The sequence below is a fragment of the Achroia grisella genome, unplaced genomic scaffold (assembly GCF_030625045.1).
Source record: "Achroia grisella isolate CSIRO2021 unplaced genomic scaffold, CSIRO_AGI_Agris_v1 utg821, whole genome shotgun sequence".
NCBI classification, from domain to species: domain Eukaryota; kingdom Metazoa; phylum Arthropoda; class Insecta; order Lepidoptera; family Pyralidae; genus Achroia; species Achroia grisella.
Genome location: NW_026713035.1, coordinates 5,352,931 through 5,372,006, shown reverse-complemented (window position 1 = coordinate 5,372,006; position 19,076 = coordinate 5,352,931). Strand labels below are relative to the sequence as shown.

At 33.3% G+C, this 19,076-nt stretch overlaps 1 protein-coding gene across 1 annotated transcript; it reads left to right on the top strand.

Annotated features, from left to right (window-relative positions):
- Window positions 1-378: 378 nt before the first annotated feature.
- Window positions 379-18,496, top strand: LOC131851983 (glutathione S-transferase 1-1-like). Its single transcript, XM_059202543.1, has 5 exons — window positions 379-464; window positions 9,202-9,346; window positions 14,416-14,616; window positions 17,337-17,542; window positions 18,256-18,496. Exons 2-5 carry the CDS (start codon window positions 9,206-9,208, stop codon window positions 18,356-18,358), a joined length of 651 nt encoding a protein of 216 aa, XP_059058526.1. The 5' UTR covers window positions 379-464; window positions 9,202-9,205; the 3' UTR covers window positions 18,359-18,496.
- Window positions 18,497-19,076: the final 580 nt, after the last annotated feature.

Below are 19,076 nucleotides of genomic sequence, written 5' to 3'. Positions count from 1 at the left end.
TATTATTATATATAAATTTTATAATATTAGTATTGACTTTGGGATTTTGTTCAATCCAGATGAAGTCACAGAGATTATTTTGGTTATTTAATAATAAACTATAATTAATTATAAAAAGTGCATGAAAAAAAAATCATCCAATTAAGTAAATTCAATGACAGACTTATCTAGAACATTCTAGAATCACAAAAATATGACATGGATTATTCCAGTCATATTTTTTTAAAATGAGTTCACGTATTTGTATGACCCACAAATGCACTTGTAATTATGACTTGTAGTTTCAAGATACAATGAGTCTATGGGTGGGAAAACTTTATGTTCTCTCCGTATGCGTCACGAATATCGCGCAGCTATAAAACAGATGGCCTCCCTCCTCTCGCGGTTACTCAGTCATTCCTAACACTACTGTGTGAACGTCTCGTTGTGCCTTAGTTTCTATATTTGTAACGTCAAATAAATCTGTAAGTTTTTAATATTCATACTAACACTTTTTTTTTTAATTTGAAACGAAACTTTTTTGTGCGTGATGTGTCTATGGCCAGCATGTACGACAGATAGTGGAAGCGTTTGCGTAAAATAATAAAAAAAAATATGTCTTGTTTATTTTTTGGCTTGTTTTATGGTTTAGCCTACCGGCTTACTTCAGATGGTCGCGGGTTCGATTCCTTGCATAATACCAAACATTTGTATATACGAGTATGATTGTTTCTATTGATCTGGGCGTCTTATAAGTATATTTACCAAAAATATAGGTATAATTAAGGTATTTTTATCATTTGTCTAGTACCCAAGTCACAAACTCTGCTTAGTTTGTGATTTAATGACGCTGTGTGTATGTGTGTGTGAATTGTCCAGGGTTATTGTTACATATTATTATTATTGATTTAACTAAGTACATATTTAAACTAATATTATAAAGTACAATGACATGGTTTTTTATTTATAATGGATAAACTAAAAAATACTAAATAACTGATAATATATAATATAAATACTTAGATTTTTTTTTGTAAATACATACATAATATACATAGAAAACACCCAACACAAACAATCATACTCATGAATTCAATTTTTTGTACCGTGCGATGAATAGAACCAGCGACCAACGGAAGTAAAGCGGTGTACTAAACTACCAGACCATCGAGGTCAAACTTTAAACATGGACACGTAACTTAAAGCTTCGAATTTGACAGTGAAAGTTAACTTCGCCTACGTGTAATTACTGTTACAGTTACGTAGATTTGAACCAGTTTAGTTAGTGAAATAATATTTCTACCCACCTGTCTTTAATTGCAAATACTTCCCACGTAAATGCATAATAATTAACATATATTTTACTTATAATACTTATTAATAATTAACAATTAGTGATTGTGAGTTGTTAAAATAAAATATAATTGTCAATCATACGGCATACCCGGGGCACTCGGATCGAGACCCCGTCGTATTCAGACGGGGATCGACCCCAGTCTGAATACGACGGCCTTGTTAAAATAAAATATAATTGTCAATCATGCCTGACCCGGGGCACTCAGATTGATCCCACGTCGTATTACGGCCTGAGCTGAGGTTTTTTTCTGAATGATAAAGGATTGCTGCCCCAGCTTCGTTAACGATTTACGCTAACGGGGCACCAGTGCAGGATGATAACATGAGCATGAAGCCAGGTCAGTTAGCCCATATGTATGGGATGACATTATGAAATTCTTGGAGAATTTGTATCCAATTTGTCATGATGGTTTCCAGGGGGAACCGCGTGGAGGTCAACCTGACATGGTACATTGCTGGCAATGGGATCTACAGTTCACATTTCCATATTACTAACAATCTACTTTCCCGCTCTTGAGCCGAGTGTAACGATCACATACTAGGTATGTTGATTGTTCCATAAAAATTAGATAAATAAATCTAATACCTAAAATATAGAAGTGACGTGATGTTATAAGTATATAGTAAGTGCATATTAGTAGAATTAAGATTTGTTCGTGGAACGGATACTTAAATAATTACTTCATAAAAACGGCTACAACTCTCAAACGTGTTTCTAATATTTCGTATTTCGTTCACATGCCACTTACAGATATTGTAGGGTCCTTATTTTCTAAGTATTGTTTATTTAGGTAACATAAATTAGTATACTTTATTAGACGTGGTGTCACTTAGGTAGAACTCAAGCTGAGAAGATGTCGAGTTAAAACAATAAATTAATAAGTTTATTAGACAGGGCACGACATGGGACAGTGCCTTGTTTAAGATTTGCTTTAAGGGTCGTTAGCAAAAAAAATAGTAAAAGTAAGGAGGACCAGGGGCGCGGGGAGGCAATGCGTGTCATGGTGGGATTGAGACACGGAGAAATCAGGACAGTTGGTTTTGGGACGGATAGCGGGGGAGTCGATCTGAAATAGGCAGCGGGTGTCGGAACGAGTAGCGGAACAAGCGGACTAGTCGATCTGTATTAAGGGTTAATTTCCGCGTTCCTTGAGAGACGGCAACGAATGATGAATCCGGGACGGTGCAACGGTGGCTGAACGAGAGACGTCGACGTCAAAATGTTATTGGTGAGATAGAATAGCTACCACATGACAGGTCGTATAAAACTTTAATTATTATTTAAGTTATTGCAATTTTATTTTAGTCGTAAGGTAGATAATTTAGGTACACTTTGGAGGGCAGCGTGGTGATGTTAATAATTGTATTATAAATATGGTAATATCTATGATACATAAGGTTGGGTTCCATTCATGTATATAGGGACATTAGGACAATGGCAAACGAGCTTCGGTAACGGTTGTAACTGTGAGTAGATTTTAAGTAATGGACAAAACGTTAATTATTATAATATGCTCAGTGTAATCAACAAACTACTGAACCGATATTTATAGAGGAGCGACTGAAATGATGATGATATTTTATTTATTCTAATATAAAACTACACTATTAAATATAATTTAATAGATTTTGTTATTGATTTACTAAATGTGCTCCTGTCCATATGATTAATATTTAATCATTAAGTACGGCTTAATAACTGATAAATGTTTATAATATAATCATTCATTTATATTAAGGATATAAATTTTTTTTTTGGCAATCTTCTCTGACCCCTCTAAGAATTTTGTGTGATGTACGCTTCCACAAGGTGGAAGTCACAAATAGAATATATTTTCAAACCGAACCATAGCAATTCCCAAAAGTATGTATTGTATGTTTGTTTGTTTTTACAAGGTAGAAACTTGCAATTATAAGAATAATGTTGAGCAGAAAGACAGTGCTTTCTTTAATTATTGTGATGGATGTTTGTACATTTCCACAAGGTGGAGATTGCAAGTAATGAATAAGTAAATAGTATATTATTCACAAGGTGGAAAATATATTAAAATGGAATATTTAAAAGAACCACGTCCTTAATATGAACCTTGACTGAGCATATTGAAGATAATCACCGGAGTAATAATATTAATTATTAAGGGATAACATTGACTACCTCTTTATGGAACGAGTTGTGAATATATCCTTTCTGGGACTATCAATTTGAATTCTTAACTAATTGGGTTTTTAAGAATAATACAATCATACGAATGTGATACATATTACAAAACGAATTGTAGTTAAACTATAGAATTATTCAAATATTAGATCGCGTAATTTTGTTAACCTCATAATGATTCGAGCATAGATAATTAAATATTTTGTGGTGTGAATATAATATCAGGTGAATATTCAAATATTATATATTTTATTTCTTCTATATAATCATAAATCAACATTACAACAATAACAAGATTTGTATGGACGTAAAGTAGCTGCTCGAATTTGATGGGGGAATAGCAAGTTCTCTGACCAGCATAGGGCGGTATGTCAGCGCCGATCGGGCCTTAGGGTACATGGTCACAGCCGTACTCAACTGTGGATGGCAGAAAGCCTGTTAACTAGGTTAAATATAATATTTTCGGATGTTCTCCATGGTTATGTTCACTTTTGACTCTAGATTTACATCTGTTATGACTTGATTCGTTCAGTGTCGTCGATTCTTGGATGTAAGTTTTCCTAGGCCCGGCTGACTAGAACCCTACCTTGTTCTCGCAACTCGTGTTAGATCTAGGTCCAGGAGTGCCGAGAATGGATTGTCTTATGTCGGGTTTTAAGGGCTCTTAATGTGGTCAGGAAGTAGCAGATGTGGGTCCCCTGCGCGAACCTATTTTAAAGGTGTAACTTAACTGTAGCACTATCGTATGCGTCCATTCTGATAGAATATATTACAACTATAGTTCCAACTGGGTTAGTCTTCAATAATGAGACTAAGATATTTATCTTCTTTCTTTATCCAATTTTCATACTCCGAGGGAACTACGAGTCGGTATCCAGGTATAAGACGACGCGTGCACGCGACGAAGGTGACCTCCGACAGCATCCAACGAATCTTACAGCTGGGTTCCTGATAGTTCTAATATTAAGAAGTTATGTATAACATTAATTTCAATCAAGAAACATTATTATAACAAAGAGCAAAATCCAAGTTTCTTGCCCGTATCTTCTTGGTCGTAGATAGGGTTCCGAACGGGTGGTAAAGTCATTTAATATTAAATTCATTTAAAACACATAACGAATCGGATAACGCTGCTCACGTAATAAAACCGAAAATAAATAACTTCATTTGCGGCTCAATCCTTGTTTTATTTCTTACTACTATTTCCTAGATAATAATCAAGTAGGCTTCATATTTTGCAGTAGGTTATTTCTTAGGTATTAATCGTAACAACGTAGAGTCCTAGACGATCACTTGGCCATCACAACGACATATATACGTAAGCATTAGATAGGGATAGTTAGGTCTGTGTTACGACCGTCTGTCGTCACTCAGTGTAGGTTATGTAGGGTTAGGGTTAGGGATGTTACACGAGGTTCAAACGGGGATCGAAATTACGACGGCCTGAGCCGAGGTTCAAACCTAGCGGTGCCCTCAGACTAGTCATATTCGTCAGGTCCCGCCTGACGGGTTGACTGAGTATAGTTTGTCAAGATGAGTATCGAGCGAGTTTCAATAGTAGCAACAAAGGAAGACGTGTGAAATTAGACGAATATCTGCTCATAAAATTAAATTAAATTTTATTTCAATTACGGGGGTCGACATTACGACTGCCTCAGATGAGGTTCGAACCCCTAGCGGTGCCCTCAGACTAACGTTGTATCTGTCAGGCGGGAGTTAGAATTCAGCCGCTCCATAAGTCCTTTCGCGTGTTTGGAGTGACATCTGCACTCGCCCCCTATCGTCCTCCATGTCCGATAAGCAGTGAAGGCCAGCTGCGGCCAATAACATTAGAGTAGTCCGAAAAAAATATATAACCATAACGGAATATAATATATACTTAAGTAAATAAACAACGAAATAATTACATTATTCAATATTTCAGTTGTTATAAATTACGTAATGGTGTTATAAATAATATATATAAAATTCTCGTGTCACAGTTTTCGTTCCCATACTCCTCCGAAACGGCTTGACCGATTCTCATGAAATTTTGTGAGCGTATTGAGTAGGTCTGAGAATCGGCCAACATCTATTTTTCATCCCCCTAAATGTTAGGGGTAGTCCACCCCTTAATTTTTTTTTTATTTTATGGCAAAACAACGTTTGCCGGGACAGCTAGTAAAATATATATATTTAAATTAAAATCTTTAAATACTTAAATGAATATATTATCTATTTAAGTAGTTAGAACAAACGCGACAAGAATACATTCTGAACGCGACCTTGATGGGAAAAAAAAGAATAATAACATACCTAGATGAAATAATAATAGCTGCCTTCGAGAGGTACCGTATAAATATTTTATTGTGCCGGTTTTATGAAGTCTGGACAAATTATCTAATACTTATATTTCTTCTTTTTTTTTTTTCTATTTTCTATGGTACCATAGAGAATAGAAAAAAAAATATCTCAATAAAAAACATCAAGTTGAAAAATTAGGCCGACCTATTACAGTTCAAAAGAGCTAGAACCCACGACTGTGGTAAAATAAAACATGAGAAAAATAAAATAATGTTCGTTACAGAAGAACCCTATACGGTTGGTCTCTAGTTAGGTAAATATTCTTTATGCTTGCTTGTAACTTCAATATATAGACAATTAAGAAGAAGACACAAATGCTTCTTTTTATATGTAACTCGACAAAACATAACGCCCATTAAAATGCCGGCCGGCTTGAATAATAAACATGTTTTGCAAGTTAAGGTTGCTATCAGTCGTATATTTTATCATTTACCCACTAATTCCCACTAATTCGATCCCACGATTTTAAAGGATTTCTGATAAAAAAAAACTTTTCGAACCTTACACACACTAGTTCCCATTACTCTATAGTAATGGGACTGCTAGCCATTGATATTTTTGTATTAAGTTAGTTCTATCTCCATACAGTCTCCCTCTGAAAATCAATTATTATGGTATAATGTGAACTGCAGTTTAGGTTTTGCTTGTTACCGACATTTCCAACACTAGTGTGTCAGTTAGAAATAAAAATTAATACACAAAATTTATGGTATCGGCCAGGATTCGAAATTTGAAATCCGAAAGTCAGTATACGATATAGGCTAGATAGTAAAATGCAATAATTTACTTTAATGCATTTATTATTCAACTAAATCAACGGAACTAGACTTTATTTGTACATACATAATCACTATTTTCCTTTAAATTTTCGCAATACCAAACACGGATGATAAAGTAATACCAAAAAACCGATGACTTGTTAGAATTTTTTATAATCACCTGACATTCGACCTTGGGTCAGCCTGAATGGCTTGTGGAGGTCATATCTAAAACCCGTCGTTTTGCAGGCATACAATACTTAATTCCGCATTTAATAGTAACAAAAACATTCAATTTATCAACGGCTATATGTAGGTTAGTTGTTTAAATGAAATGTAAAGGCCGTGGTGCTAATTCAACATAACAGAGCTTGTGTAATGCAGTTAGCAACTGAAACTTACATAATGAAGTCCCTATTATTGATTATGTAATATACACGATAACAATTCTCGTTTGAAACAGATACAATTTAAATATTGATAGAATGATCTATCAATATTCTTAAAACAAATGAATGCGAAGCGCGTTCGAAATTTAAAATAAATACACAGAAGTTTTTATGTCTCGTACAAATGTCATTGTGCGAGCACGCTCATATCTAATTAATTCACTCATTAAATATTTTGATACTATCCAATATAATAGAATAAATAATTATGAAACATGAAACCGAAGGCCAATGCGACCTTTTCACGCGATACAATACAATCCATTCGATATTAAAACACTTCCTATTTTCACTTTTTATTCAATTGAATTCCTTTTTTTAATAAGTAGTTTTAGAATACACTTCCTATTTATTAAAATTAAAACAGAATATAGGTTCGGTTGTCTTTCTAATTTTTAAAATATATCCACAAGCTAATCAGGAATCTTTCACCGCCAATGATTTTTATTTTTTTATGTATTGTAAACATTTTTTTCTTCATTCTGGCAGTGGTAAACAATTATTTACAATATTGTTTTTTTTTTTTTTTCTCTTCTTTGGCAAGAGGCTAGTGTTGCCTATTATGCCACTAAAAACAGGAAACGAGACGGGATAATGGAAAGGAACGGGTTAAATTTTGAATATACTCGGAATTAGTGATCATGGGTTTTAAAGTTTAATGTTATTATGGGAAATAAAAGACGCAAGAGATTTATAAATTATAGGATTAGGATGAGCTAATAGGCATACAATGGATGAAGGAAAAGGAATTTCTAATGAGATGAGTGTCTCTATAATACAATATTGTTATGAGGCAGTGATAACAAATATTTTTTTTTAATACTAACCATAGACTGTTAACCACAGATTATTAAAAATACAGAGACGAAGCTTTTCAGCCAGAGCTAATCATATTACATTTTAATTTTATAGAGTTTAATTATCAAGCAATTTTGCACTTCCAGTTACCTGAAAAAAAAAACAAAATTGGAGAAAATAACTTGAAAAATATTTTTTTAATAAAGACCGACGAACACAAGATTTTACCGCGCAGATCACGTGACTTTGGTAGTTGTTAGGCGGTATCTCCAAGCACTTAGTCGCTTGCGTAATAAAATACACATAATAAAGAAAACAATCGTCTTAATAGTAATATCGTTTAGTGACGTAAATAAAACTAATAATAGTAATACTTGACCGCGTTAATAGAATGGTGATGAATTAACGACTAAAGAAATAATCAATGTAAATCTGATTTATCATTATTAATAGGTACTATTTAAACCGAAATTAACTATTATGTCATCGAAGAAGAGTCACCTTGAGTATTTCATTATGATTATGACAAAACAAATTTACAATTTTTTAAAGTCTTACTCATGTATATCAGCTATCAAGTTAGTAAGATGTATTTTGGTTTTCAAATATGACAGTAAAGTTACAGGATACGAAAGTATGGCAACTTAGCTCTCTTGAAATGGAAATGTAATGCTTACATGATGACATGATGACGTGTGTATGTGTTACTGATCATGTATGTACTCGACGGTGATCACTTACTATAAAATGTATAGGGGGGAATGGAATTGTTAGTAATATTATCTAAGAACAGTCCATACAGCGCTATCTAGTCCCAAGCTAAGCAGAGCTTATTTTATGAGTACTAGACAACTGATAGAAATAGATACATAGAAAATACCCAAACCGATACGCCTCTAATCATCCAATTCAAACGGGGATCGAAATTACGACAGCCCGAGATTCGAAACCCTAACGGCGCCCTCAGACTAAAATCGTAACCGTCAGGCGGGAGTTGGCCTTCAGGCACTCCATAAGTCCTTCCGCGGGTTTGAAGTGCCATCTGCACTCGCCCCCTATCGTCCGGTGAAGCTGTTAAGGCCAGCTGCGGTCAACAGCATTAGAGTAGTCCGAAAGAAAACCAACTATCAATTATAGTCACGTTCAGCATGATCAATGAAAAAAAAACTAAAAAGTGTACTGTGTGCTATTTTCCATTACAGTTGCATAGAAAACAATACAAATACCACAGATAATATAATATCACATACTAATACTCTTTAATATTGTCTTATCTGTGCCAGTGCTCTAGTTTACACTCTGTATTTTTGTAATCTGTGTAGTTACTAAGAAAATGGTCAAAATATTTTTTTTTTTACAGTACAATGACGATCGACCTGTATTACGTGCCCGGTTCCGCCCCTTGCAGGGCTGTCCTGCTGACGGCGAGGGCTCTGAACCTGAACCTCAACTTGAAGCTCGTGGACTTGCATCACGGTGAACATTTGAAGCCTGAATACCTGAAGGTGAGACTGTTTATGCAAAACTAAACCTTATCTAAATACAAAATAAGATATAATCGATTTGAAGACACTTAGAATAATAATAATAACCCTGGACAATTCACTAGTCCATCTAGTCCCACGGTAAGTAGAGCTTGTGTTATGGGTACTAGACTACTGATAGAAATACTTAGATTTTTTTTTGTAAATACGTATATATTATATATAGAAAGTACCCAGACCGATACAATGAATCCTACTGGTATATACAAATTCTTGCACCGTTGCGAGGAATCAAACTCGCGACCGTCGGATGTAAGGCGGTGTGCTCCGCTAGACGACCGAGGCCGTAAAGTTTATAAGATCTAGTCCCAGCCATTTCAGAGATTAGCCGGAACAAACAGACAGACAGATGTACAAAAATTTCAATATTACAAACAGACACTCCAATTTTATTTATGTATATATATACCCAAACAATAAGTCTTAGTTTAAAGAATAACACCTAATAAACAAAATAATTAATAATTTTATTGATAGTATTTTCCTATTTACAAAGCACTATAAGCATTACCTAATACCTGCCATAGAATAAATATTTATACTCTATGCAAATACTAATTAGCTATTAACTTCAGAATTAAATAAAAATTATTATTATATATAACAAATAAACAGGAAAATGAAGGCAACACATTCATGTGTTGCCTTCATTATTTTTATTAACTATTATTAATTAACTATTATTTATATGATTTTGCCTATTATTATTTTTTAATTAATTATATTTTTCAAAATAAATGCTTCTGTAATTTGTTTTTGTTGAAACATTTTTATACCACTTTATCGTTTACAAATAGCTATGTTTAAAGTATACAGTATTATATATTGATAATAACACTCAACTTTATACAGAATATGTTAAATTTAATAATGAATTGTAAAATAATAATAAAAAATCCAGTGACAATATTCATGAAACATATAAACCTAATACCACTAATACCAATTCCGATAATCGCGGGTTCGATTCATCGCACGATACGATTGTTTGTATCGGTCTGGGGTTTTCTATGTATATTATAAATGTATTAAAAAAAGTATTTAAGTATTTTTCTCAGTTGTTTAGTTATCATAACACAAGCTCTGCTTAGTTTGGTACTAGTTGCCGGTATGTGAGTTGTTCTGAGATGTTACTATCATAATCAATCATATCATAAGTATGATGTTTGAATCAACCTTGGGACTAGATCGAACTGTGTGAATATTTTTGAATTAAAAAATAAATAAAATCTAGAAAAAAAGGTATCCTCTGACCGCCTACTGTTGCACAAAGTAAATGTCCCAAACAGCACTTTTCGCAATATAGCAATTATTAGCATACCACAGATATCTCATTCAATTCGCATATTTCATAGGAACATTCTAGCAAAATGGAAGCATTTTTAAAATATTTCCTAGACACGCCGAGTCTATGGCACTCGGCCAACTTCCCGTACTAACTCAACTCCTAAACGTCCAAATAGCAAAATATGGTCAAGCCATTTTTGACTCTATTCCTTTATTATTGCATTCTAAATTGTTAATTTGCTCAACTGAAGGCCAAACGATGATGTAACATGTTCGATAGTAGTTATGCCGCGGACGGCGGCGGATCGTTGAACTCCGAAGGGAACTATTGCATTTGGTATTAACAGTGTTTCTATTGTTTAAAAGTAGGTAACATGTCTACTAGGCTATTGATTAGTTCTATTACAGCTGGCCATTATAGCTTCATATTTACAAATTCTTTCATTATTTTATCTTCAAGCAGAGTTGCCAACTTTTTTTGACAAAAAATAAATGTATAAACTCTTATTGATAGGAAAAAATACAGTATTAGGAAAAAAAAGTATTTTTGTAATTATGTTTTTATTGACTTTTTGCGTGCTTTTTGCACTTGCTAACAATTTTTTGTTATCTTTAAATGTTGCAAAGCTTGTTTTACAATAAAAATTTTAATTTAAATAAATAAACAATTATTTTTTAATCTTCAGTTATAAATAAAATCAGCGGGTCATATTTGTACAATTTCAGTAATTATAAACGGTTAAGTAACCATAATGAGTATTTTGTTTTACGCATCACAGTAAAGGTTGAAAATAAAGTATTTTTGCATACTTTATTTGTATGTATCAAAAACAAATTATTATTTTAATATATGTTATTATAAAATATGGTTAACAATTCTATCTTCAAGTGAGGGCAAAAAAAAGGTGGATGGTCTTAAAGAGCGACTGAAAACTAACTTCTGCCTCCTCAAATAGTTCTGATCACTAGGACTCAATGATAACTCAAGGACAATGTGAGTCCTTTTAAAAAATAAAAACAAATAAAACAAGGTCTGTATTGTTTTTGGTTTTCTAAAAAAAAATAAGACTGTTTATATATATTATATACTTTTTATCATAATAAAATGTTATGAATATAAAAACATGATATCTATGTCAGTAATATAGCTGGAAAATCTTTATCTGTCTTGACTTTAAGTATTTGAGCAACATTCATATATTTCACGATAAATACATTAGAAAACATACAAGGTTACATGTGTACCTATGTTTATTTAGATCTGTTACCAGCCCGAGTAATACTGAATAACAAAATAATATACAGTTGTAATGATAATATGAGTCTAAAAATAAATAAAGTTGTTCTCGATAACAAGTTGTTTACCTACATAGAGAATGTGAAAATAGTGTACGACATTATACTGTCAATAAATATATTTTATTATGTACTATGAGACTATAGACGAGAACTTAACATGACTCTATAACATTTTTAATTAATTTTAATGTAATAAAGTCGAAATATCAGGAGTTCATAGATATATCATTCATAATTTCAAAGTCACGCTGTTGTCGTTGGAGCTCTTGCCACTTCCCACGATCTCCCATTATTCTCTTCAACTAGGGTTGCCTACACCAAATTTAAAAAACTAGGATTGAAGTTGGAAAAACCAGGACAATTTGGTTTGTAACCAGTACTCAGTAATTTTCTTTGTTATAATTAATTATTATATAATGTCAATAAGCTAAATTAATAAAATTCAAGTAATGGTAATAATTAGTCTTTAATAATTAAAACTATTTAAAAAAACTCTACAATTCGAGCAGGCATTGTAAAAATGGCGCGCGCATTTCGAAAATACATGATTTTATCAGGGCGTTTTAAGAACTCAGGACGCTGCTTAAAAACTATCCAGGACACCCAAGGACACTACAAAAACTAGGACATGTCCTGGGAAAACGGACATGTCCTAGTTTTTGTTGGACGGTTGGCAACTCTAATTTAAACATTGATCCAACACGACTTCAATTTGGTTAGTGACCAAATTGAAGACGTGTCAATTTGCTTGATGTAACTGTGCCTTTATCTTTCCCTCTTTCCTTCTATTTTTCCCCCAATAATAATATTCATAAATTCATGGTGCCATATCAAGTGTTCCAACACTTTCCATAGTCTATTTTCAATAATATTTAATTACTGTCTTTTGTCTTTTACCCTGTGTAGTATCACAGATAATATATGGTAGTATTTTCTAGAATTATTTTCCATTTCTTACATTATCTTTCCAGCTAATTATTCCATCCTTCTCCGACAACACATTTCGAAGCTACCAAGCTTGTCTCTTTACTTTTTTTACTCCAGATATATCCTAAAAGTCGTTACCGAGAGGTCTTTGATATCTTACCACGTAAAATGTATTTTTTGTCATTGTTTTTTAAGATAAATGCAAACTCAGTTACAATAAATAATCTGTTATATAATGAGTACGAAATGAAACATTTAAAATCAAACACGTGCAGTTCAGCGGTGCATTCCACTGCTAACAAGTAGTTAAAAACCCCTTGAACCGGTTCTCAAAGTTACGAAACGTAACTATTAAGTTCCGACCTCGTCATGCTTGTTACACACCGATATGACTGACCTACGTACCTACTGTACTTATACATATAAGCTGTTATAATAATAATAATTATATTTTTTATACAACGATAGTGGCAAACAAGCATACGGCCCATCTGGGAGGCGGTTACCGTAGTCTATGGACCCCTGATAGAACAGGGACACACGTGCGATTTGCCGACCCTTAAGAAACCTGCAACCTAATAAACTAATAACCTAAGAAAATTAAATTTCAAATAGTAATAAATATACTGGTATTATTAATTTAAAAAGAGTAATTTTGAATGTAGTAAATTGTTTTTGTATATTAACTATCAAGTATAGCAAATTTGCAGGTGTCTTTCGAAGAAACATTTTATGTATATTTTTATATTATATTTATTTTATATTATATATGGCTAGACTCATTTCTACAATATTATTCTGTTCAGAAGGAATACAACATTTATTAATTTGTGTTGCTTGTGCTCTCATATCTATGAATGTATTATTTAGTATACTCGTTTTATTGTTTATTTCATTATTTCAGTTTGTGTTATTTGGTATACACATAAAATGACAAAATCTGAAAAATGAGCGACGGTCATGATTCTTGCACATCTATGCTAGATCTTTTGAATAAGTGTAACAAAAAATAATACTATTCAAAAGTACCTATAGCTTACTAGCTGGTCCGCGCGACTTCGTCTGTATCACATTTACTTTACATTTATCGTTATATTGCGCCCAATTTACATACTAACTCTTTAAATTATAACCTATGGTCTTATTCCGATGTATAAACTATATTACTGTATAGTTTCATTAAAATCCGTTTAGTAGTTTTTGTGTGAGAGAGTAACAAACAGCCATCCATACTCACAAACTTTCGTGTTTAAAATAGACTAACTTTTACCCGCGGCTTCGCTAGCTTTTGTTTTTTATAAAAATCAATTGTTTTTATTTTTAAATATTATTATTAAATTTATTCTATGTTCACTCTAACACCTCCAAGAACATGTGTACAAAATTTCATGATGATCGGTTCAGTAGTTTTTGCGTGAAAGCCTAACAAACTTCCCTACTTTCACATTTATAATATTATATATATAAGTATGATATTGAGTTTGTTTGAAAAACAACCTTTGTTATTTCTATTTCAGATCAATCCCCAACACACAGTTCCTACTCTTGTAGATGATGGTTTCTCTATATGGGAGTCGCGCGCCATCATAACCTATCTAGTGAACAAATACGGCAAGGGAACCACCCTGTACCCCGAGGAGCCGAAGGCGAGGGCACTCGTCGACCAGAGGCTGTACTTCGACATCGGCACTCTGTACCAGAGATTTTCTGATTATTTCGTAAGTTTAATGTTTTTTTTTATGTAGTTGATGTAGAGGCTTGAGATGAAGTACCTACTTTTATTTCGAGTTGAGTGATTTTTTTTTCTTATTCTTTCCCCTTTGACTGGCAAAGGAAAGATATCTAATTTCACAATTGTAATTTCGTTATAGACTTATTTCACAATCAGATAATATTACGTTCACATTTAAAATATTTAACTCTAATTGCGTTAATAATCTTATATATTTGACTATCAGACTCCGTAAACGTTGTATTGCCATATACAATAAAATCGCTATTAAAAATGAAATGATAATAAAGAGTGAAAATTTAGGGTTGTGTGTATTTTTTAATGCAGAATCATAAAATAAAAAAATATATTTAGGGAGGGTTAACCTTATCATTTGAGGGGTACGAAAAATAAATGTATGACCTACCTACACACAAGATTTCATAAAAATCGGTCAAGCCGTTTCAGAGGAGAATGGTAACTAGCATTGTCACACGAGAATTTTATATACCTACATATAAGACTAGCTGCACTGGTGATTTGTCCGCGTGGAATTTAACTTTATTTTTCTAAAATAAAAGTAGTCTAAGTTAATCCTTATTACATCAGCTACCTGCCAAAAAAAGTCCCATCAAAATCGGTCCAGCCCTTTCAGAGATTAGCCGGAACAAACAGACAGACAAAAATTATAAAAATGTTATTTTGGTGTATGTACCGTATTTATAATCATATGCATGTAGTAAAAAACGGTTATTTCAATATTACAAACAGATACAACTTTATTTATATGTATAGATAAGATAATAATGACTGTATACTGCGGTTCGCGTAATAAAAATATCTAATGTGTTCTATTAATATAGGATATGGTTTATCAAATTAGTTGGTATTTAGCGGAAGTCTATTACATAATTGCATTGCATTACTTAATTATTATATTACTTTGTATAAATACGACCTCTCAACCGATAACGTCAGTCGGAGTTTGGTCGCCGAACTATCAACAGCTTTCAAACTATAACCAAGCTCTACTCGTAGTCTGATCATGCGTTCAGGGGCGAAACACATCGCAATGTGGTTGTAGACTCAATAACGGTCGGAATTTGGTCACCAATAGAGGAGGTCGTAACGCTTCCAGTAGCAATGGTCAAGTTTCTGTACCGAATATTAGTGGTCTCACACATGCTAATGGTAGCGGAATTAAACAAAATAATACAGAGCTCTATTCAATGCTTGATGAAGCCTCGTTCCGAGGCGAAACCCATCGAAATATGGGTGTAGACTCAATAACGGTCGGAATTTGATCACCAATAGAGGAGGTCGTAACGCTTCCAGTAGCAATGGTCAAGTTTCCGCACCGAATATTAGTGGTCTAACACATGCTAATGGTAGCGGAATTAAACAAAATAAGACACAGCTCTATTTAATGCCTGATGAAGCCTCGTTCAGGGGCTAAACACATCGCAATATGGATGTAGACTCCATAACGGTCGAAATTTGTTCACTAATAGAGAATGTCGTAACGCTTCTAGTAGCAATGGTCAAGTTTCTGTACCGAATATTAGTGGTATAAAAAAAAACAAAATAATACAGAGCTCTATTCAATGCTTGATGAAGCCTCGTTCAGGGGCGAAACACATCGCAATATGGATGTAGACTCCATAACGGTCGAAATTTGTTCACTAATAGAGAATGTCGTAACGCTTCTAGTAGCGGTGGTCAGATTTCCGTATTAAATATTAGTGGTCTCACACATGCTAATGGTAGCGGAATTAAACAAAATAATACAGAGCTCTATTCAATGCTTGATGAAGCCTCGTTCAGGGGCGAAACACATCGCAATATGGATGTAGACTCAATAACGGTCGGAATTTGATCACCAATAGAGAATGTCGTAACGCTTCTAGTAGCGGTGGTCAGATTTCCGTATTAAATATTAGTGGTCTCACACATGCTAATGGTAGCGGAATTAAACAAAATAAGACACAGCTCTATTTAATGCCTGATGAAGCCTCGTTCAGGGGCGAAACACATCGCAATATGGATGTAGACTCAATAATGGTCGGAATTTGATCACCAATAGAGAAGGTAACGCTTCCAGTAGCAATGGTCAAGTTTCTGCACCGAATATTAGTGGTCTAACACATGCTAATGGTAGCGGAATTAAACAAAATAAGAGAAATCTATTCAACGTCTGATGAAGCCTCGTTCAGGGGCGAAACACATCGCAATATGGGTGTAGACTCAATAATGGTCGGAATTTGATCACCAATAGAGAAGGTCGTAACGCTTCTAGTAGTGGTAGTCAGGTTTCCGCATTAAATATTGGTGGCTTCACACATGCTAATCGTAGCGGAATTAAACAAAATAATACAAATCCTATGATTTATGTTTACAGCAAATTTCATCTGAATTCTTTTAGTACTTTTTGCGTCAAAGAGTAACAAAGATCTATCTTTAAAGTGTGTCATCGTACTAAGGTATTCTTCCTTATGCTAATCGTAGCGGAATTAAACAAAATAATAGAAATCCCATGATTTATGTTTACAGCAAATTTTCTCTGAATTCCTTTAGTAGTTTTTGCGTAAAAGTCTATCTAACTTTCAAGTCTGTAACAGTACTAGGATTTTCTTCCTTAAAAAAAGTAACTATTTTTATAACATTCAGTAAAATTTTAATACAGTAGCTATGTGGGTATAATGATAATTGAATCTTGTTTCCAAACAGTATCCCCAAGTGTTCGGTGGAGCCCCAGCAGACAAAGACAAGGCAGCCAAAATCGAGGAGTCTCTCAAACTCCTGGACACATTCCTGGAGGGGCAGAAGTACGTGGCAGGCCCCAACCTAACCGTCGCTGATCTGAGTCTCATCGCAGGCGTATCCAGTTTCGAGGCCACTGATATCGACTTCAAGAAGTACTCCAACATTAAGAGGTAAGAATTCACCTTCAAAGGCTTGTTTAGTAATGTCAATGACAAACTGACTGCCTATTGGTAAAAAGCAGGCGTCTTCAAAGAACTTACCTTTGACGTCCTCGGTGGTTTGACGCCATAGAACACCACTTTTCTTTCGATGGTCGCGGGTTCGATTCCTCGCACGGTACAAACGTTTGTATTAACTATGATTGTGTGTATCGGTGTTTTTTCTATGTATATTATGTATATATTTACAAAAAAATATATCTAAATATTTGTATCAGTTGTCTAGTATCCATCACACAAGCTCTGTTTAGCTTGGGACAAGATGGCGCTGTGAATTGTCCCGAGATATTATTATTAAATAATTAGTTTTTATTTTAAAAATAATCTGCAATTAACTTTTTTGTTAAATTCCACGCGGACGAAGTCGCGTGTACAGTTAAATTAACAAAAAAGTTAATTGCAGAATATTTTTAAAATAAAAACTATAACTTAGGTTACTAAGTTACTCCTTATTACATCAGTTACAGTCCAGCCATTTCAGAGATTAGCCGGAACAAACAGACAGACAAACAAAAATTGTAAAAAATCTTATTTTGGTGTATGTACCGTATTTATATTCAAATGCATGTAGTAAAAACGGTTATTTCAATATTATAAACAGACTCTTCAATTTTATTTATATGTATAGATTAATGTATTAATGTAAATGTATCCAAATATTACAGATGGTACGAGACAGTGAGAACCACTGCACCAGGATACCAAGAGGCTAACGAGAAGGGTCTGGAAGCCTTCAAGGCGCTCGTGAACAGTATGCTCAAGAAGTAAACCAAAACTGACAGTTCTTACACATTTGTTACAAAACAAAATACACCTCTCAAATACTGCCACGCAAATATAAACACTGTTTTTCATGTTACATTTAAGTGTAAGTTTAGTAATAAGGCACAAATAAATTATATTATATTAAAACTATTTTGTTTTAATGACCTTTTGTATTATGATTAAAACATAGTTTTACAATACAATAATATTATTATTAATAAAAAGGTATAAGAACACTTAAGTTAAAACAGATAAAACAAATCAGAGCAGTATAAAATTAGAGATAAAAAATCTCTTTCTGATCTGTGAAAAAGAGGTTTTTTTCTTCTTTCGGTTCCGGAGGGAAAGAGATTAAGTCACAGTATAAAAAAGAGAAAGTAATCAATTTTCTCCATATTAGTCACATTCCTAAGAACAAGAATGAGACAAAGTTTGTGTTCTTAGAAATTACATTATTATCATATATAAATTTATTTGTTGTTGTTATCTTTTTTACATAGCTAGTGAGATTCAGAATTATTTTAATATCTTTATTCTGTAATCTAGAATATTATTCAGCATGAATTTGATCGAATTGAAATGTTTCAAGTTTTTTTAGCAGCAGAAAACATTTAAAATTCATAGCGCTGACATTATGATCTGATTGCACTAGGAATGAGTGCGTAGCGGTTTCTATATTGATTATCGTAGACCTAATACTTGTTATTGTGAATTATTTTTA